The 21,996-nt window shown below is 49.5% G+C and overlaps 1 protein-coding gene across 7 annotated transcripts in view; it reads left to right on the top strand.

Annotated features, from left to right (window-relative positions):
* The first annotated feature begins 3,090 nt into the window (after positions 1-3,090).
* Positions 3,091-21,996, top strand: part of TPD52 (tumor protein D52) — a 42,283-nt gene continuing 23,377 nt past the window's right edge. For 3 of the 7 annotated variants that reach the window (XM_040546160.1, XM_040546159.1, XM_040546166.1), the window contains exon 1: positions 6,245-6,479. In XM_040546160.1, coding sequence (XP_040402094.1) covers positions 6,260-6,479 — 220 coding nt within the window. In that variant the 5' untranslated portion in view covers positions 6,245-6,259. Of the gene's footprint in view, positions 3,211-6,244; positions 6,480-9,299; positions 9,449-21,996 lie in introns of those variants that run through there. The other 4 variants (XM_040546165.1, XM_040546168.1, XM_040546164.1 and 1 more) reach the window with 4 other exon arrangements.

Here is a 21,996-nt window from a genome sequence, read left to right as displayed (position 1 = left end):
ATTATTATCAGCCCGTGTAAGATGTTGTCTTTTTCTTTCTTTTTTTTTTTTTTTTTGGGGGGGGGTGGGGGGGGGTTGGAGGAAGGGTGGGGTGGGGAGAGAAGTGTGCATGCTGTTTAAATATGAAATAAAAGACCACTTAAGGACAGAGGAAGCTTTACTAAAAGGTCTGTCTTCCCCTGGCCTTATTTATTATTTAGGTCTTCAGCTGACATATTTAATACTGCCAGGCACACGGAGACTGCAGTATGAAAGAAACGTGCTGCACAACATCAAGCTTCCTCACAGGAGCAGGGAATGCATCTTCAAAAGTTAATTGCTCTTTCACAATTAAATAAACCTCTTTATTGCTGCTCTGTTCGCTAAGGAGAACAACTGTGCAGCATGCCTTCAATTTCTTCAAGACACATCTTATATGGGCAGCTTGATCCTCCTCCCTTTTTCTGTTTTGATAGCAGTGAAAGCTTCACACCAGTCAGTTGACTCTGACTTTATCTTGGCATAGACACGAGGAGAATTATGTGTGTTATCTGTGATATTTTTTCTTAATGCTGAATTGGCTAGAGACACAGAGACACATACTGATTTATTTCATAAACGCTGGAGGATAAAGCATAGAAGAGCTGAAAAGAAAACATGGACTTTGTCCCAGGCTGTTTTAAGCCGACAGCAGCAGATAATATATTAAGTGGAGAGCACACTAGAGACACCAGTGTGTGCTGTTATAACAAGGGAAATAAAAACACAGATATCAGAGAGAACAGCTGCAAATATCAGCTCTTCACCACGGTAGGAAGGTAGAGGCCACCACCTGAGCAACAGAGCTGTTCAGATGCCTCTCTCCTCCAGAGCAAACCAAAATACGGTTCATAAAGCTGCTTCAAAGACCTCGATTAAATAGCCAACGATCCTATAACTAAACCTAACAACCAGAGCTGTCAGGGCTCTGCACAACAGATGAACATTGCCCCCTGGCAGCGGTCCCTTACCGAAGTGCAAAATGGGTGGCAGGAGGTGCAACGTGTGCTGCTGGGAGCCCAGGGCACGATGTAACCACCTGGCAGAGGTTTGGCCCAGGGTCTGGTTTCAGAGGCAAGCTGAGGAAGTGCGGCCTAGGTGAATTGACAGTGGGGTGGATTGATAACTGGCTGCATGGCAGAGCTCAGGGGGTTGTGCTCAGGGGTTGAGTCTAGTTGGAGGCCTGTAGCTAGCGGTGTCCCCCAGGGGTCAGTGCTGGGTCCAGTCTTGTTTAATTTATTCGTCAGTGATGAAGAAACAGCGCACCCTCAGCGAGCCTGCTGATGACACAAAGCTGGGAGGAGTGGCTGGTACCCCAGCGGGCTGTGCTGCCATTCAGAGGGACCTCGACAGGCTGAGGGTTGGGCCCAGAGGAACCTCGTGAAGTTCAACAAAGGTAAGTGCAGGGTCCTGCGCCTAGGGAGGAATAACCCCAAGCACCAGTACAGGCTGGGGGGTAACCTGCTGGAGAGCAGCTCTGCAGAGAGACCTGGGTGTCCTGGAGGACAGCAGGCTGACCATGTGTCAGCAATGTGCCCTTGTGGCCGAGAAGGCCAACGGGATCCTGGGCTGCATTCGGAAGAGTGTTGCCAGCAGGTCAAGGGAGGTGATCCTCCCCCTCTACTCAGCCCTGGTGAGGCCACACCTGGAGTGCTGTGTCCAGTTCTGGGCTCCCCAGTACAAGGGGGACATGGGGCTACTGGAGCGAGTCCAGAGGAGGGCTGCTTAGGTGATTAGGGGACTGGATTATCTGTCATACGAGGACAGGCTGAGAGAGCTGGGCCTGTTTAGCCTGGAAAAGAGAAGACTGAGGGGAGACCTCATCAATGTGTATACATATCTGAGGGGAGGGTGTCAAGAGGATGGAGCTGGTCTCTTCTCAGTTGTGCCCAGTGAAAGGACGAGAGGGAACGGGCACAAACTGAAGCACAGGAGGTTCTGGATGAATATGAGGGGGCATTTCTCTACTGTGAGGGTGACAGATTACTGGGACAGGTTGCCCAGAGAGGTTGTGGAGTCTCCTCTGGAGATACTCAAAACCCGCCTGGATGCCATCCTGAGCAATGATCTTCATAGGTCCCTTCCAACCTCGGCCATTCTTTGATTCTGTGGTTTGCGGTGCTGGGTCCTGCCACTGGACACCTGACCCAGATCCCAGAGATGCTGTCTTTGAGGATGAGGGAAATGAGAATAACTGTGGGTTGGAGCGATCAAGTGGCGATGCTTGTGGCTGCATGAAGGAGAAATGGAAAGGCTGGGACTTGATGGATGTGCAAAAGAGAGGGCAAACAAGCGTGCACACGGGGCCAGATGCATGTGTGAACGGCTGCATTACAGAGGGAAACACAGTCTTTCAGCACTTCCAGTGAGCATCCTGCAGTGTGGGTACACCAACACACTGCAATGACTTTCATGCAAAATTGCATAAGAAAGTTACCTTGTGACAGTTAACTTCTGCAGCCATACAGAGAACAGGATCTTTAGTGACACCAAGTCTGACTATTAGTTGGATTCATACTTGAAACTTAAGATCGCTTATTTAATGAAGTAATGGAAATGATAAATAGGCAACACAAAAATACTGTTCCAGGAGAGTAGGGGCATGTTTCAGGCTCTGAGGTTTCTCAGCTGTTCGCCCAGTTTGCATTTATTTGTGGATCCAGAGAGCTGCTGCTGTGGTGAGGACTGATTTTGCAAGGCTCTCAAAGCATGCAGCAAGCTTCATTACATGCATGCAGCCTCAGCAATTGCATGGGCAAATAAGAACACCCTCATATTTGCATTTAGCACATGCACGGATGTGTAACTCGGGCACAAAGTACACAGTCTCTTGCAAACACAGCAACTGCAGAGATTTCTCTTTGGTGGGAGAAAAAAAGAAAAGATGAAAGGCATTCAGGCAGGGGATGCCAGGTGGCTCACTTTGCACAACCACACTTGCACCTCGTTTGCTTCTGAACGGGGAGATGGGTGACCCATTTTCTGAGGCTTTCTGGTGGAAGTTTAGGTTCACTGAGAAATCAGGTGATCTCCATGCTGGTTTTGAACACAGAGGTAAATGGTGGGAAAGGAAGGAAGGAAGGGAGGAGGTCTGGTTGGTCCGTTTTGTTCTTTCTGAAATCAGAAGTACAGCCTGTCTGCCTAGGGGGAAGTTTCAAGAGTGGAGTTTCAAAATGAGCTTTGTGAGATCAGGTAGGAGCTAGAAGGTATCATTAGGAGGTGTAGTGTGGTTGCCTTCACTGCAGTCTGAAGGAAAAACTAACATACAAATCATAGCTGTTGTGCATCTTGTGTTGGAAGCATATTTCTAAGTGAGACTGTGGTGGAAGCACCTCCTGACTGGGTGATGGCGGCAGGAAGTAGGCAGCGCTGCTGGTAAAACATTCATGAGATGAATGAATCTTTAATCATGGTGTTTATGGTCTGATTTGTTGCTCGTCTTTTCACTTCATGTTGGCTGGCTCAGTGAAATGTCTTATCAGTGAGAACAGCCATATGCTTAGAATCTCAAGAAATATCTCTCTTAAAAGACTAGAAGCTATGCTATTGGGGAATTGTAAGGGATGACTTTATTTGCCAAGTAAGGAAAAAATGTTTAGTGAATGAATGTAAAGGCTGAAATTCTATGGCTTACATTATGAAAGTGAGCGGGCTTTTGAAATAGTCTTTATCTTGTTATAAAAACAAACTTGCAGCAGTTCTAGTTAATTGGGTCATCTTTTTTTTTTTTTTTTTTTTTTTTTTTCCTTCCTTGTAAGCTTTTAATGGTATTCCAGCGTTAGGAACCAAATCTTTTGTTTCTGTTTTCTTGTCTGTTTCTAGCAAATTATAAAGAAGCCTCTGTGCTTTGGTTTGTCGGTAATGAAGTGGACCTGGTATTACCTAGTTATCTCACAGGAATACACTGGAAGTTAACTACAGTTTGAAAAGCAACCCCAGGTCCCCTGCTTCTTAATTACCGTGCAGTAACTGTACAGCACTGCAGCCTTAGAAATAGCTTAATAATGAGTTTAATAATGAGAAGATGTGACCTCCTTTTATCCCTAGTATCAGTGTTTCGAAGGTGAAAATGGTCCAGTTAGCCCTTGTTCTGGAATCGAATCTTTATGACTAATTAGCAGCGGTTAGTTGACACAGATATAATTTAGCTAAAGCTTTGGCTACAGTATATTTACTGCACCAATAAAGATGCTTGTTGCAGATAGTAATGCGTGTGGTAAAGAAAAGAGTGTGCTTCCCTGATCAGTATAGTTGTTGTAACTGGAAACAGCTCGGAGGCTTGAGGACTCAGAATTCCTGGAGCTGTGGTTGAACCAACACTACCAGAGGAAGCTGCGCTACCGAGTTAGAAATGCTTTCTTCTGTTTCCATGAGGAATTCAAGAGTGGGGGCGGGAAGGTTATTCCTAGATAGGTGTGAGGTTTAGTAACTTTGGCAAAGGGGATTAAAAAGTGACGTTAACATCAAACGAATAGTTACAGATCATTCTTTGATGCGGTAAAGCTTATAGCATTCGTGGATCTGTGCGTACATCTATGCCGAGTCTTTTGCGTGCAAAATACTCCTTGTCAGGAGTTCTGGGGTCCTCATTAAGAGAAGCACACAGGTACCATTCCTCCACTGGGAAATCACGAAATAACCAGCGGGCAAACTCCGCGCCCGCGGGGTGCTCCAGCGCTCCCTCTAGCGACTCTGCACCACAGGTACCACAAACTTCTGATTTTTTTTTTTTTAAATTTTTCTGATGAACTCCCCTAATGTCTATTTATCACACGCTTGCTGGCAGCTGCACAGAGTGGGTGTCACATCCTGCTACGGAGGAGAGGTATGAGTTCTCGGCTAACATCTTTTTGCATGCACCAAGCAGGTTTAGTTAGAAGAAACGAGTTTCATGCAGGGGGGTGCCATGAAGCCTGGTCCTCTGAAAGATTTAGTTCCCCTAAGTATTTCAGGTGTTGTTCCAGGACAGATAACTGTACTACACCTAAATGACCACGCTGCAGTGCTGCGGGTGCAATGTAAAGCTCCACTATGGTGGGTTTTCAGAGCTAATCGGAGATGCCTCCTAACTTGGAGGTCTTCAGCTAAGAGCCCCATGAAAATTGTATCAACGTCCAAATGATTAGGACTGCAAGGAAAGTTTCTTATCAAGCATCTAAGCAGTTCAGAGTTTAACTCTGAGTTGCAAAAGTGACCTTGGACTTGAAGACACTCAGGCACTTACAGGTAAAAGTCACCTGCAGATATTTTCAGCAATGTACAGCACTTCTGGTGAGACGGGAGCCTGTGGCATTACTGAATTCCACCAGGAGCCTGCTTATCTACCCCAGTACGTACATGTAGATATGATCCTTAAGTCGATCTGTAGACACTTAAAGGTGTGAAAGATTAATTTTCTACTAAAGGGTTTCAGCAGGACAAGTTGAAAGTATAGATTCTCTTACTTGCTAGCCAGCTGCTACCTGACCCTGAAAAGGCACTTGCATGTGAAGTGTCTATTTTTGATGGTAAAGCTAACTGGCAAGGTGGAATTCTGCTTTTGAGGATTTCTAACACTGCCTCAGGTGGGACATACTGCACAGGATTTCTGTCCCAATGTATGGCCCTCGTTGGTTGCCAGGACTTTGATGTAGTAAGTGCTTTCAGGGTATGTCTGATAAACCAGGCCAAAAAAAAAAAAAAAAAGCCTATTTACTTGCTTGTCTGTTTTTCCTACCCTTAATAACAGGGGATAACCACCTAGGATATGGCAAGTACACGTTCATTGAGTATCTAGTTTTGATTTGCCCATGATACTGATGGTTCAGTATGCACTTGTCTCCCCTTTTCAGTTAGAAGTTAACCTTTTCAGTTAGATTAACAAAATCCTGTGGTTTAGGTCATTTAAATCCTTCTAGACATTGCCTTACAAAGGAGCCAAGCTGACTGTGCTCTTCTGCTGCGTTTGGAAATAAAAACATTGGACGTGTTCCTTAAGACAGATTGCTTCCAGCAGATGACTCAAGGCTCTGAATGAACAGAGGGCTCTTCTGGTGCCAAGTGAAGTACATAGCCTTGGAAAGAAAAGGCATTCAGGACAGCTCTCTAGCACTTTCCATTGCTTAGGCTAGGTGTCCTGTGTGGTTTGAGGAGCTTTCGTGGGTCCCACTTACTGGCACCGAACTCTCAGTCTGGCAACCAAAGGTGTCATGTGAACTCTGCAAGCTGCAGCAGATGACTTGCTGCGCTGCGTTGCCCAGCTATGTCCACGGACGTAGGTCTAAAATGTGTTAGCCCTCTCAGTAGCCGTGGCCAGCTCAGCACTGAGTTGCACAACCGTGTCTGTTTATGGCCGTACACGAGCATAACAGCCTCCCTGAACGAGTACAGCTCATCACTGGACTCAGCTCTTTGTACGCAGGAAGATGGGTTCTCTGGAGGTAATTGCATCTGTGACTACAGCGGAGGAGACAAAGTGCAGGGTGAGTCTGAAAAATAATTGCTTGTCTTAAGTCTGGATCCGTGAATGAACATGGAAGCATTAATTCTCTAAAACCTTGACCTTTACTTCTGGCTGCTTTGCCTGTTACTTGTGATAACATCTGATCTAGGGGGAATATTAAAGCTGGGATCTGACTCCACAGCAGGTGGTGCAGCCTGTTTGTTGCCCCAGTTCTGTGGCTGTGCAATGAAACCCAGCGTACAGCTGCCACAGGAGCTGCCTCTGGCGCTCTACTTGCATTCCCATGCAAGCAACACTTGCATGGGATGGGCGCTATCCTACTCAGGACAAAGAATTTTGAAATCCCATATTTAAATGGATAGTTCCAGGCTTGCCTTATATATGTGTGTGTATTTGGTACTTTTATAACCACCTGGAGGAATGAGAAGTCACTACACAAAGCACAGTAGCTCAGCACGCTGCTGGTCCCACTGCCTTTCTGTCTTGTCCTTCTTCGTAAAGACAATAAAGCCTTCAGGGCAGGCCCAGTCTTCTCTTCTGAGTTTGTGTTTATAACCTGTGATTGTAACTTTGCCTTTAGGCAAAATCATACTGATTTATTTAATAGGCGCTACTTACAGATGCTTGTTACAATGATTCAGTCTCCTCACTGTGTAAAAAGGAATATGTCATTGTCTTTGGAGATGGCCTGTGGCTTTTGAGCGTCTTTTTTGCAACTAAAACCCTTCTGGAAAAGACAGATGGGAATTCGATTTGGCCAATACCCTACAGGTAGCCCTATCTTCACTTTGAATGGCCTGCAGCTGCTAAGGAAACCAAATTGCAGGGTGAGCTGGAAAGCAGGGATTTCTGAACTTGTAGTTCCTCAAAATTGCTGTGGGACTGCACACATTAGAGCTACACCTAAGCCGCAGAGGGTTTTCTTCATTGTGACAGCCATGGGTGAGACACTGACGGAATGCCAGTGACTCCTGCAAGCTGTACCAAGGGCACAGAGTCATCTCTCGGGTTAGTACTGCTGTCCTCACTACTAGCTTTTGCACTTTGGGATGTGTTGGCTAAATAATCCTGGCTGCTAAAGCAGCGGAGAAACGCTGACAGCTTCCCTGCTCTGCAGGTTGGCTCCTGGGAGATGCTTTAGCGCTGCCAGAGTAAAGCAGCTGTACTTAAAGGGATGCAAATTGTAGTGCTGTTGGTGGTCTTTCACTGTGACTACAGCTCAATAGGAAATAGCAGCTGATCAGTGGGGAAGCTCAGGGCTTCACATGGAGTACCATGGGGAAAAAAAAAAAAATATATATATATATATATATATATATTTTAGGGGGGAAAAATACGTTTTCAAGTATCTGGCTTTTTTTTTTTTTTTTTGAAACAGTCATAACTGAGATGTGCAGGATCAGCTTGTTCTGGTGAGAATCATATGTCTAAATTGCTGTGCTATGAGGTAAGAATACATCCCTGTGTTCTCATTTTGTTTTATCTACTTGCTGTCCTTTATGGCACCACTGTAAATGCCTCGTGCTTCAGCTGTGCATAACCTAGAATTTAAGCTAGTGCTCCTTTACCCAGCAAAAGCTTGTGTCCTCAGCAGCCTCATAGGCTGAAAAATACCTGGATTTGATGCTGTTGTTTGTTATCTGAAGCAAGGACATCCCTGAATTGGCACCTCCTGACTCTCTATTGTGCTCTGTTTCACCATGTGACTGTGCATACTGCGTGTCAGTGACAATTTGGCTATTCACAAAGAGCCATGCCATGCATGCCTTGCTGCTCATTCTCTGCACACATCGATCTTTTGAACAAACACATCCATCGATGTCAAGGCCAGGGATTTGAAAAGGGTGCAGCAAGAGATGTATTCGGTAGCTTAATATTCTTGATAGTCTCTTAAAGCAGTTTACTTGTGAGACTACACAATGAAAACTCGCTGTGCTTGATGTTATATTAGTAGGAAGAGCTCAGATTGTAGGTAGGACAGTTGGTGGTCTGTTTTCTCTTCAGCTGTTTAATTCTCTATAACGTAGCCACAAGGCACTTGCTTGCCTGTTTTTAAGTGCTAGCAAGTCTCACGGGGGAATCTCTGAAGCTAAAACAAAATTACAGCTTAATTTCAGTAAAGTGGTGTTATCTGTGAGTGTGCCTATGCTTTGCTGGCAAATGTATAATAAATAGAAGGTGGAAGCACTGAGGACGGCAGCTTCCACAGCAGCACAAGGCGCTATGTTCAGTTACGATGCTCATGAAGCCTGTTCATGCTAATGGTGTTAGAGAGCAAGTTTTTCTTGCCCTGTTACCCTGGGTAAAGTTATGTCAAGGAACAGAAGTCCTGGTGTTGCATTACATGCATACCAGCCAAGGTGTGGAAGTACTGTACAGACAGCGAGACACCACACTGGGGAAAAAATCCTATATAAGGACTTGAATGAAGGGAAAAGGATTTGCGGCTGGAGGAACTCGGGCTGGGTTTGACAAGCCAGTAAATCCAGCCTTTAGGCTCCCAGTGCTGGATTAAAAATGCTAAGGGATGTGAAGAACTGACCACGTATGTGTTCACTGTGAAGATCTGAGTCTCTCCGAAGCGTGGCTGAGGTCTCTGAAGCCTTATTTCAGCTGAAGCCTTCGCTAAGCGTGGCTGTGTGCCGGGGGCAGCGGCGGGGCCATAAAATGGCGCCCCCAGCCCCCATCCGGAGGCCCCGGGGCCGCGTCCCGCCGGCACCCCCGGGCTGCGAGCGGCGCCCGTGTCCCCGGAACCCCCGTGGAACCCCCGTGCTGCCGCTGCTTAACCTCTACAGCCCGCTCCCAGGCGCTGATCGCGGCTCTTTTCCCCTCAGGGCCTGCTCCCAGCGGCGGCTTGGGGCCGCCCTCACCTGCGCGGGGCCGGCCCTGACGCGTCCCGCCCCGCCTGGCAGCGCGGGCGGCGCCTCCGCGGCACCGGCAGCGGGGAGCGGCGGAGCCGGGCCGCCATGGAGCCCCGCAGGGAGCAAGGTAGGGCCGGGCAGGGCGCTGCCCCTCGCCCGGTTAAACCCCCGGGGGAGCGGGGCTGGTTATTTTTTATGGGGGGCGGCCGCCGGCCGGGGAAACGCGGAACCGGAGGTGGGGAGGGAGGCGCCCGGCCGGCGGCTGCCACGTCCCGCTGGGGCCGGCACCCCCCTGGGGGCAGCGGGGGGAAAGGGACCGCGGTGCCCGGCTTGTGCCGGGCCCCAGCGGGGAGCTGCCTGTCCCCGAGGGGCTGCTGCCCCTGTGGCTCGCCGTTAGTGTGGGGAAGGTCCGTAAAACCTTCCTAATAGTTTGATTTTTAACAAGCAAAGCGAGCTCCCGAGGATATAGGTGGTGTGTCCCGGGGTGCCAGCCTGTGTGCGGGTCTGGACCCGAAAGCTTCCCCCGCAGAGGTACGCACGGACTGGTAGGATGTACATACACCACGTTGTGCCCAACCCCTTCCCACTGGGCCAGCACAGACACGGGTCAGTGCCCAGCTTCGTTAGAGCAAGGTGATTGTGCTGCCTGGGGTGTCCGTGCCCTTGGGACCGTGCCACTCATTTTTCATCCTGAGGAGCTGGACACGCTCGTGGCGAGCACAGCCACCCGCTGCGTGGCCGAGCCGCCTGTCCGGCCGGGTGAGGGACTCGGGCACCGGCCTTGATCGGTCCGAGCCTGTTCTGATGTTTTCAGGCCGCTGCTGTGTGCTTGTAAATGAGGAATGGCTGATTACTTGGCATAGAGAGAGAGGGGTGAGCTGGCTTTCCTGGAGCAGAAGGTAACGTGTAAGGGGCTGAAGCTTTCCTCAGGGAGGTTCTTCTAACTGTTCCCGAGTCCTGCACCGATCTTCAGTATGTGCTTAAACCCCACCTCAAAGCCGTGTTCTTGGGGACTGGCAAACAGAGCCATTCAGCCAGGAAGCAGTGTAAGTGTTGATCTGAATCTAATTCCAATTGCATGTATGTTAACACAGATTTCAGTAATTGTCCTGAAGCTTTCTCAGGTTTAGTTATTGCACTTACAGAGACTTGGACAGCTTCTAGGGGAAAAAGCTAAATATTGAGCTTTCCTCAAGAGCTCTAGTGACAGTGCTGGCTCTTCCTGGAGGCTTGTCCTGTTACTGAACTCATTTTTGCTTGAAATCCAGCTCTGAATAAGGAGAGTGCTGCACCCCAGACTGCATAACAAAGCAGTGTATCTGGTGTGACGAAACTGATTGCCATGAAGCTTGCATAGTATAACGCCCTCATCTGCTACATTCACTTTAGGGGGTGAGTATGCTATTTTGTCTTTCAGGCAAGGTGAAGACCTGCAGGTACAGGGAGAAAAACCTACAGAAGGCAACACACTTGTGCCTGTTCAGTTTGTGGCTTGTAGTATGCTGCTGGCTAGCCCTCAGAGGCTTTTCTCTGGCAAACTGGAGTGCTTGTACTGGAAATCCCATCTGATGATGCAGCGTTACTCACCAATGACATGCATTTTGCTAAACCCCAGGCTGTCAAGTCCTGTCCCTGGGGCTGGTGTGAACATCCTGGGTTGCTTCTGTTAACCAGAAATGAGTTTAAAACTGCATGTGTTTCCCCTCCCACCCACCATCTGTATGTGTCAAGAAGCAGTCTCTGCTTAGCTTGTGCACTGAGCCCTTATGTTGGAGAAGAGTGGAAAGGAAGGTACTAGCCTATGACCAGCAGCAGCAGAATCATTGAGTGATTTTTTTATTTTTTTGTCAGTTGGAGAGGCTTCATTTTCAGCGAAGGGATGTTTGGCATTCCTTTAAATGATGCTCAGTGCACACTCCTTTGCCAATCACTCTGGAAAGCTGGGGCTTTGAGTGCTTGGAGTCTCTTGCTCTGTGACTACAGGCACCAAAGCAGTGCTGCCAGTTCAGGCTGAAGGGATGTAGTATTCTCAGCTGAGGAGACCCTTCTTCTATTGCTTTGTGTCGAGGTGCCATGAATAAAAATCCTGTCTTTGTGTGGGCTAAGTTGCTGAATGGGCTACTAACTGAAGTTGCGTGGTCCTTTTTTAATAATAATAATAATAAAAAAAAAAGTACTTGGTTTTGCTTGCAAAAGAGTATCTCTGTGGCTTGCCCCTGATACCGTTAGTGCAGGTCCCATGCACCACTGGGAAACAAGGATGGAGCAGCCCCAGCAGTACAGAAGCAGCACATTGTGGTGCTCTGAATGAGGAGACTGCTTCTGAGCAGTCCAGTGACCGCACACAGCACAAACCATGATCTGGCGATACAGAAATCGTGATTTTTGTGATATAAGGTGGTTGTATGTTCAGCAGCTCTTCACTTACATATACCAGTGCCTTTCAAAATGTCCTGTTCATGGGGGACTTAGGAGTCCTGAAATACTGCATGGGATTTCTTAAGAGAGCATGTAAGTCTTTCTTTTCCTAGAGTCTTGACTTGCATTTCTGGGGCTGATAAAGTGGACTTTAACGTTCCTTATATGTCAAGGGAACTCTTTGCTGGCAGTAGGACAAAGCTTACCTCATTGTCCGACCGAACAAAGAAGCACCTCTTTCTTCTGCTTTGTTTGCTTTCTTTATCACAAAGTACTTGCAGTACTGGCGGTAGGATTTTTCTTAATGTGCTGTTGTAAAAAATCAAACGCTTTATAAGTAAATAAGACAGCTGTTGTCAGAACTGCAAAGGAGGAGTTAGCTCACTGAGCTGAGCATCCGTAGCAGTGTCCTCAGGATGAAGGAGGGAGAAATAGAAGACCTGTTAGATCAGTGGGTCCCTCGAACAGGAGCTGATCTGCCTGAAATCTCTGGGAGGGGAAAGTCTTGTTCTGACCTGCACTGAGGGTCCTGGGTGTTGTTACATGAATTACTTAACGATGTTTCTGTCCTTTCCTCCTCAGCGGGTGCCTGGATGAGGCGCTGAGCTGCTGGGGATCAGTGCGCGGTGTCGGAGGGGCCCTTCAGCAGCTGACGTGTGCAGCTGCCTGTGTTTTGGCACAGCGTGGGTGGCTGGAGCAGCATCAGCTGTTCTAGCCAGGCCAAAGATTTGGGAGTCGGAGGGTAACGGGAGGTTGTCATTTGTAATCACCCCCTTTTCAGGAGGAGGAGCAGGTGGGGTGGTGATGAGGCGGCTGCTTGTGGTGTGCACAGATCTTCTGTCCATCTTCCCTAAAGCACGCGCTGTGGCTTGCACGTATCCTGTCAGGAAAACCCTCCACCCAGCTACAGCTCCGAGAAAAAAGCCTGTTTATGGACCACTTGAGGTGGGGAAGGCTCAGCTTAAGGGTCTGCTTCCTCTGATCATCCGTGAGGCTAAGCTGTAACTGCTTGCAGCTTTTAAAATCCCAGCAATGCGAAATTCCAGCAGATCTTCTCTTCCAGTTTCCCACACCTCAAAGCCCTGCCAAACAGCCCGTGGGCTCCCCTTTCTCCTTCTAAAAACGCACATCTACGCAACGAGAGACCTCGGAGGCTCGGTCTGGCCCTGCCAGTTCAAAACAAACCGGGACTGTGGTGGTGTGAATTCGGTGAGTGCCTTGCTCTGCTTGATTTATGTGCCTTGTGGTAGAGTGGTACAGCTGACTTACGCTGTCAGAAGCCCTGTAAGGGCCATAGGGGACAGAGGGGAAAAAAAGCCTTAGTCATGGTTGTCTTCCTTCCTTCCTCCTCTCTTTGCTGCCCTCACCGTGAGTGCAATCATCAGATGACCTTGCCTCAAGCCTCTGTCAGGTTCCTCTTTTGGCGAGAGCAGCGGTGCAGGGCTGAACCGGACTCCTTCCTCCTGCCATCGCTCTGCTGCTTCACGAGCAGGTCTGGGGGCTGTCCGCTCTTCCTCTGCTTGCTCTTTTAACAGGAAGGGGCCCAGATGATTTTCACGGGGAAGGAGCTCCCCAGCCAGTACAAAGAAGCCTTGCGTGAAGTCAAGGGATGAGATTCGCCACGTACCATCAGTGAGTTGTGTGCGGATTGGTGTTTCTAGAGAGCGCTGGACGCTGGCGCAGGTGAGGGAGGATGTCAGCTGTACGAAAGAAGTGATGTTTCCATGGCAGCAGAAACAGGGTGTCGTCTTGAGAGCCAAGGTCTTGATGACCAGCTCTCAAAAGGAGGGTGAAAAAAACCCACAACCGCTCCATTCACTTAATAGGGGAAGAAACAACGGTGTTGGTTGTTGAACCCTGTGCACCAAATGTCTGATAGTTGTGGGGTTTTTTTTTTGCTCCTTTAAGGAAACCTCACCTGCAGGTAGACTGGTGGCAACTCCACTGTGAGCTCTGCTGGAGTCCTGGTGACGTGGGCGCTTTATATGGAGGCTCTCACATCAGAAGAGGGGAGGTGTTTACCCTTGTCCTTTTAATATCCTGCAGTGAGTAAGCAGAAAAATGTCAAACAAAGGATGACTGAAAGGGAAAGCGAGCATTAAGTGAGATTAAGCACTAAATTGAAATGCTGCTGTTCAGCCAAAATTGTTCCTCTGTCAGCTTCAATTTAGGGCTGCAGAGGGACCACTTACGTTCCTGTTAAAGGTAGCGAGCGTCTTCAGAGTCCCTCGTATCTGGGTTTGTATTAGCATGAGCCAGAGAGGCTGGAGCCTTTGATCAAAAACCTGTCGTGGAGGCAGCACTTCCCAGCACAGGTCTTCTCCTCTGAAGGTCTGCAGGAGCAGACAAGCTGCCCGTAACTGTCTCATCTGGCTCTCTCCTGCCGGTGCAGTGTCACTCCTGCCGCTTTATTTCTCTTCTTCTTCCTTTCCCTGTGGCTAAGGGAGCTGAACGGACACGTAGCTGTGTGCCAGCCTTGGCAGCAAAGTGTGACGTGAGCTATCGCTGGCGTAGAACGTGGCTGCCCTGCCACGGAAACATCTGTGCCTGGCAGAGGTAGAGGTGGCTGTGTGAACTTCTCAGCTGTGGCTACAAGTGGTGGCCGTCAGCTGCCTGAGGCTGCAGCTGGTTGCCCTTCGGAGAGGGGAAATGCAGCGAAGAGCATGCTGGCTGGCACGTTGTGCTGTCGTCTGCCCCTTTCCTTGTTGTCTGCCCCTTTCCGACGGGGAGCAAGCTCTCTCTATCTGTCAGAAACCAGCACTGGTATGAATGCCGTCGCTGAGTGGTGCAGCTTTCCTGTTTCGCCAGCTGGTCTCTCCGTTGCAGAACCAGAGAGCAAGCAGCGAGTGTCCTCGGGTGCTGACAGGCAGCGGAGTGCCCCGACAGCGGGTGTGCTGCCTTGGTGAGCCTGAGGTGCTCCAGTAACTCCTGCCCAGCTGAGCTCCTCTGTGGGAAGGAAGGTGCTGAGCTGCAGCCGGCAGCGGGCTCTGGGCTGTCCCTCTGCTTCGAGCCGAGTGTGCTGTGCTTAAAACCTCCGTGGGCGCTTTGCATGTGCGTGTAGTGTGTGAGCGTCAAGAGTCGTTACTGTAATTGGAGCTTTAGCTCAAGAACGATTATTAATTTAGATCGAATTATTGCAGGAAGATTACTTACGCAGATGAAGTCTCGTTGATAGTAATACAGCTGACATTCTTCCATGCACACAGTTTCTGCACCTTCTCCTGGTGTTATTCTCATCCTTCTACTGGCTTCTAAGGCTGCTAACGTCACAGTGGTGGTGGCAGGGGTGTTGAGAGCAAGTTGGCAGTATTGCGACCCCTTTTTGGGGAGGAATGTGCTGTTGGTGGCTTCTTCATCTCTTTAGGATCTTTAGGATCCTCTTCGTGTGTTTGCTAACATGCTTTTTACCCCTTTGCCTTTTCTTTCAAGCAAGCTTTGCAAGCTCCATGTTACACTCAAATTCACTATATTTAGCACCTTTATGTGTGTTAGTTCCAATTTCTGTGTTCTGTTACCTCTGAAATCCAGTTTGGTCCCGCTGTGGGTCTCTGCTGATTGACTTCCTCATAGCTGTGGGGTCTCAGCTTGGAGCAGTGGCAATACCCTACCGCAGGATCACAGAGGCTGGGGAGCAGCTTGCTGTGGGTGGTGGGAGAGGTTAGAAGAGGCAGAAAGCAGACGTCTTTTCCTGTTTTGCTTTCCCTTCTGTAGCAGCTAGAGGGAGCGGAGCTTTGTCAGAGCCTTCCAAGCCGAACGATGCACAAAGGGATGTGACCCGGGCTGGATTTGGTGTTCTGGTCAGATGCTTCCCCTGTGATTCTCTGGGATCAGAGCCCACGCTGGTCTCACTTCATGAGGAAAAGCCTTGAAAACCTTGAGAGAGCAAATTTGTAAGTAACGCTTCTTAGCTGTAATTTAGCGCAGCAAAGCAGCGTGTTTCAGCTCCGCCTCAGAGGCGTTGGTCATGTCTGTTGTGCTTTGTTTAACTTTTTCTAAGGTACTTAAATTAAGCTAATAGCGGGAGTCCGAAGCCGAGCAAAATTTAAACCTACTCATCCAGCTCCTCAGCTGTTCTCAGCCCAAACACATCGTGGTGTTTGAACGGCTGGCGTAACCCGATGTAGTTGAGCACACCTCGAAAGCTTTGCCGTGTGGTAAGGAGCATCAGAAAGAGGCTGAAGGAAAAAGCAGCGACGACGATTCCCCTGCCCGCAGACTAACAAACAGCTGTCGTTGACCAACCTGCTGTCTCTTCTGTGCGCTCTGATAGCTGTGTACAGCCGCCGAGCTTTGTCTGAGCACAGGCTTCAGTGGGCGGGAGCAGATCAGGACCTGCTGTCTCCACAGCACCGCCCAGACCTGGGCGAGGTGGTCCCTGAGGATCATCCCCGAGCAGCCGAGTGCTGCCGGGCTGAGGAGCTTTGAGAGCCTGCTTCCCAGGGCTGGGGAAGGAGCCTTGTTTAAATATCGACTTCCCTGCTGCCGGATGTCACCCTCGTGGCAGAAGACAGACAGGCTGTTTTACTGCAGCGTGCTCTGCTTTGAGCCTTGAGCTTTTAAAGCACCTGTCCTGCTGTGCTGCGTCTCCTCGCGAGCCGATTGCGGTGTCGTGCTCTGCGACTTTGTTTTAGAGGGGATTTGATCTTGAGTAAGAGGATAGACCCTTGATCTGCTCTTTGAAAGTGTATTTTCTGCAAGGAAGCCGGGACTTTTTGTCTCAGGCTCGATATCCCGAATGCAGTACAGATGCTTTTGGTATTTCCTTCAGATCCTACTGCGTCCTGCTCTGCGGTTCTGGCTTGGGGATGGTGACGTGAAGGGAATGGATTGGCAAACAGCAGCGCTGTGGCCAAGCTCCTTATTTTAGCTCACTTTCCTCCCCACCTCTCAGCACAGTGGTTTCTTGAATTCTAGCTTTCTCCCGAAGATCACTTTGGACAACACTGGGAGCCTTGAGCAACGTGGGGAGAGTTCAGGGCTAGGACTGAGGGGTCTCCTGGGAGCTCTGTTACAGCCTGGGGTGCTGCCCCTCCGATACAGCCAGCCCCAACACAGTGACCTGGACTGAGTTCCCGTCTCTTCTTCTTCCAGGACGACTTGAGCGCCTGCCTGGCGGGTACCTGTTTGTTCTTGTTCTTCAAGGGTTTGTCCTCTGGCTTATGACAGCCAACAGACCGGGCTGGTTCTTCAGGTGCCCCAAGCAGCTGTAGCACAGTTCCCCAGCTACAGTGTGTGCAGACTGACAGCTGGGAGCAAGCCCCTTGAGGGCTGGAGGGAAGGGATGTCATCCGGGGACCCGGGCAGGCCTGGGAGGTGGGCCTGTGTGAACCTCATGAGGTTCAGCAAGGCCGAGTGCGAGGTCCTGCGTCTGGGCTGGGACAATCCCAAACACGAATACAGGCTGGGTGGAGAACAGATTGAGAGCAGCCCTGAGGAGAAGGCCCTGGGGGTGGTGGTTGCTGGCTCATGTTGAGCTTCTCATCAATGCATGCTTGCAGCCCAGAAAGCCAACCGTGTCCTGGGCTGCGTCAAAAGCAGCGTGGCCAGCAGGGCGAGGGAGGGGATTGTCCTCCTCTGCTCTGCTCTTGTGAGGCCCCACCTGGAGCCCTGCGTTCAGCTCTGGGGCTCAGAGCAAAGGAGGGACGCAAGTATTAGAGTGAGTCCAGTCGAGGGCCATGAGGACGATCAGAGGGCTGGAGCACCTCTCCTGTGAAGACAGGCTGAGGGAGTTGGGGCTGTGCAGCCTGGAGAAGAGAAGGCTCTGGGGAGACCTTACAGCGGCCTTCCAGTGCCTAAAGGGGGCCTGCAGGAAAGCTGGGGAGGGACTCTGTGTCAGGGGGTGCAGTGATAGGACAAGGGGGAGTGGATTTAAACTAAAAGAGGGTTAGATTGGATATAAGGAAGAAATCCTTTACTCAAAGGGTGGTGAGGCTGCCCAGAAGCTGTGGATGCCCCATCCCTGGAGGTGTTCAAGGCCAGGCTGGATGGGGCTTTGGGCAACCTGGTCTGGTGGGAGGTGTCCCTGCCCATGGCAGGGGGTTGGAGCTGGGTGGTCTTTAAGTTCCCCTCGAACCCATGTGATTCTACAATATGCAAGTGCTTGAACTTGCCTCTCTTCAGTACCCGGACCCAGTTTTTACCTGTCAATGCAGAATGAAAAATTGTGAGTTGCATTATTAATAGTTAGCTAGATTCTGAGCACTTTCTGTGCCCATGGCAGAGCTACCAAACCTGGTGTAACAGTGATGTGCAGGGTATTATTAGCAAGACCACTCCTCAAGCATACAGGTTGGAAGGTGTACCAGACTAATCCATTAAGACGACAACTCATTACGTGGACTGGAGCATGACCGTATTTTGGGTGGGTCAGAATAGATGTGTTTTTTATGTTTACAGTTGTGAAATGGGGCATGTGATGGGTGAGCTTGTGCAATAGGAAGTGATGCTAAATGCAGACTTCACTGCAAACCCTAAGAGTAAAGCTTTTCACTGCTCCTTGATGTTGAGATCCAGCTCAAATACTGTGAGGCTCTCGTGTTTCAGTAAAATAAATGGTTTGACTTGCTCTACCTACTTCCCTTTAGAAATATACGTGAGGATACTGGAGATCAGCTTATCCAAGTATGTTGATGTTTAGGAAAACTTGCCTTTAAATGGCGTAGACTGGGACAGAATTATCATGTGTAAATACACGACTGCTGCTTGGAAATCTTGGCTTGAGATCAATACTCTTCTCATCTAAAGGAATTTCCCATTTAGGTTGTGAAAAGGCAAATATAAATTGCCTGCAATGTCACCCAGAGACAGAAAGTGGTGCCTTGTCCAAAGGCAGATCTGATGGAAGGGGGGATGCTCGAGTTCTCCCAGGATCTAGAAATCCTTAACAGCTTTTCCCCCTTGGCATGCATCTCTGGACAAGGTTTCGTGACCCTCTTCTTCACCACCTTCTGCTGTTGGAATGATTGGTGTTTTATGGCTGTCTGTTGATTCATGTTCAGCAACATCTCCGTGGGCTAACCATTCCGTTTAATTTACTGTCCTAGTCTGACGTGGAGTAAGAGCAAATGTCTCTTAACAGGATTTACTCAGCTCAAGCAGCATTAAAAGTCATTCAAGGACGTATCAATCAGATAAAGTCTCAGAATACTTATTAATATAATGGCAACCTCAGTGGTCGTATTACTTTACGGGCAGGTGCATTAGCTGCGTTATATTTAACACAAACAAACCCCCCTGCACTGGCTGGTTTTTGTTAGCAAATCGCTCCTGGCTTGTTGCACGCACCGCTGCAGGATCGTCTTGTCTCTTTAATGAGATTAAGAGCAGTGTGGAAACACTCGAGCCCCACGTCTTGACCAGTCTGCAGCAGTGGCAGAACACGTCACAGCGTCTCTTCGCCAGTAGCAGCTGCTGCTGTGAAGCAGTTGGGAAGCGCTGCAGGAATCCCTGCCGCCCAGCTGGGTATGCCATGTGGCGGTGGGGGCAGGTGGCAGCCAAAGCCCCGCTGGAGCGGGACGCTGCAAGCACTGCGTGTTTGTATGGGTGGCAGGTAAAATTCGGGACTTGTGAAGGGGGTTGGTCATGTCCCGTGTTTGCTGCTGCAGAGAGAAAGCACAACTTACTCTTACCTCTCAAAGGAGAGGTGCCCAGGACCAGGGAACTGCTGCGTCGGTGGTGCTGCTGTGCAAAAGCATGGAGATGGTTCTGGTAGCCTCGTGGGGCGATGTTGGCATGCCTGTGTTAGCTCCTCTTTCCTTAAGTTTGTGTGGGCTCACCAGAACTCTGCACCGGGTAAGAAAGGCAGATGAATAATACGGGCTTGTCTTCCCTACAGGCTCTTCTGCATGGATAAGCTGCGGTAACTGGCTCCGTGTCCGTTGTCTGCCTCTAGGTACCTCGTGGAAGGGCTGGTTCCCTGGAGGGTTTGTGGCAAAAAGCATTGCTGGGCTGGAGACGGGATTTGACTGCTTGGTGACAGAGGTGGCGAGACCTGGTGCATGTTCTTAAAGCCTGGAGGTTCCTGGAGTTGGTGTGTGATAGATATATGGGGTATATTGTACCACTGCACTTCTCCTGCTGGCTAGGTGGGGTTTTACAATTAAAAGAGTGCTTAACAGTATCACCTCAGATAAACGGACACCGAAATTGTCAATAGAATTTCGACACAGCTTGCTGATTGCTGTTGTGTGTGTTGTAGACATTAAACTTCAAGTGTTATGCAGTAATAATAGCAACTAGATTTCACTTGTTTGACAGCACTAATCTAAATCTTAAGTTTGGTTAGGCAAGGCCTGAGAAGGGAAGAGACAATCGGGAAGTGTATCAGCTTGATATTTGCTATCGTATTGGCTGACTTGGCAAAACATTTATCTTTGTAGTGGGTAACTGAGTAAGGAGACGGTGCAGCAGGAGAGAAGCTTAACTGTGCAAGCAGTAACTTCTGTGTGGAAGTTCTGGCAAAAAATGTACGCTTTTACAACTTTGCGCTCTTCAAGAGCGTGGTGTGACTGAAAGGAGCCATAAGACTTGAGAAATTAGAAAGGTTTGTGCTTCTCAAGGGGAGCCACTTGAAAATAACTGATGTCCTAGGAACCTAAGCGTAGCTTTAGTTTGTTGAGAGTGTGTACAATAAGGGCTAGATTTGGCTGTAAATCTTAAAATTCACTTCCACGTCTTAATACATATTTATTGGAGGTGTGCAGTGGGCTTAAGCCTGGGCTCTGGGAAGAAAGGCTAATAAAAGCCTGGGTTCTTGTTCACTTCTGTAGCTTCTAGAGGTTCTGGGTTACTCTGGAACGTGGGTGTGTGGTGTCTCCTGTCTTGTTTCTTTGTCCTCACGGAAGGCTCTTTAGCCAAGCGTTAAGTCATGGTCTTGCAAAAATGTCCTGTTTCAAGTACCTTCAGCTGAATTCCGGATATATTGTTAGGGTGTGTTTTAACCCAGCTGGCTGCGTGAGCCTGGAGGAGGGCAGGGTGGGATTTGTTAGGGCTCATTAAACGCCTGCCCGTTGCAGGAGCCCACCTGCATGTTGCTGTGCTCTGACTGTTTCTGGGCAGCTCGGCCTGGGTTGTTAACGATGGCCATGTCCTCAGCACAGAAGGGACTTTGCAGCCCTCTGGAAGGGCGTGCTAACACCTCCTGCTGGATGGGCGTGTGTTGGAGGTTCTTGGTCCAGCTTTGGTCCGGACCAAGGCAATCTGCTAGGAGACCGTGACGGCAAGAGCTAGGGGAAGTTGCTGGAGGAATAAAGGACGCTGCAGCGAGGTAGGTGGAGAACAAACTGGAGTTGAGATGGGAATTCAGAAACTCAGCTTCAGTGTGGTTTTCTGAGGCTCTGTTTAATCAGTGGATAAAGGAGGAGAGGCTTGTGCTTCAAACAGCACGAGGCAGCTTTAGCATAGTGGTACTGACAGGTAATTTGTCTTCCAGCTTTTCTGCGTTATAAGAGTACCCTCTTCCTGCCAAAGAGGTGGACGCTCGCTTGCCTGCTGGGGAATGGGGCTCAGGGAGACGCGAATGGCTTTCTGACACGCTCGCCAGGAGCTACTTCTGTGTTAAAGGTCTGAAATCGGGTGTCGTGCCCAACAAGCTGCCCGCTCGTTCATTTTTGTGAACAGAATGGAAGGCAGCTCTTTTTGTGTAAATACAGGCTGCTTTTTCCAGAATCTGTCTCGGTTAGACTGCTCAGGTACCTGTTGCCTGCAGGCTCCTCACTGAAATCAGAAGTCTCTGCCGCTGTGAGGTACCTGGCTTGTCTGAAGGTGCTTCCAAGCAAATAGCTCCCTACCGCGGTACAGCACGCACCCGACGGCTGCCAGCAGGGATCTCCAAGCACTTCTGGCATGTTCCCAGAGGTCAGCAGAGAAAGTATTCCTCTGCCACCCTCACGGTCAGGCCGTGCGAGGGAGCTGCACCTGGTTACAGCAGTGCCCCAGGGATGCTGTGGGAGCTGTGTGGGGTGCCACCAGGGAAGGTCTCCGTGCCTGGAGCTGTGGATGTGCAGTGTGAAACTGTTTGACACGAAGCTCAGAACTGAGGAGCTCACTTGTGACCGTGCTTGGCGGAGTGCTTGTGAGCCCTGTTTGTGGCCAGTTGCGCGCTGCTTGGTTGCAGAGGTGCTTCTGGTACTGCCGCCTGCTGTGCTTCTGTCCCTCATAGCACGTTTACACCCTTTGCTGCGCCAAATCCAGGCGCAAACTCGGTAACTATGTGGTGGGAGTTAGTCCGTACCTCGAGCGCTGACAGTGTTTGCTGGC

The sequence above is a fragment of the Cygnus olor genome, chromosome 2 (assembly GCF_009769625.2).
Source record: "Cygnus olor isolate bCygOlo1 chromosome 2, bCygOlo1.pri.v2, whole genome shotgun sequence".
NCBI lineage: Eukaryota > Metazoa > Chordata > Aves > Anseriformes > Anatidae > Cygnus > Cygnus olor.
The sequence above is the reverse complement of the archived record's forward strand: the minus strand, read 5'-3'. Positions and strand labels throughout refer to the sequence as shown.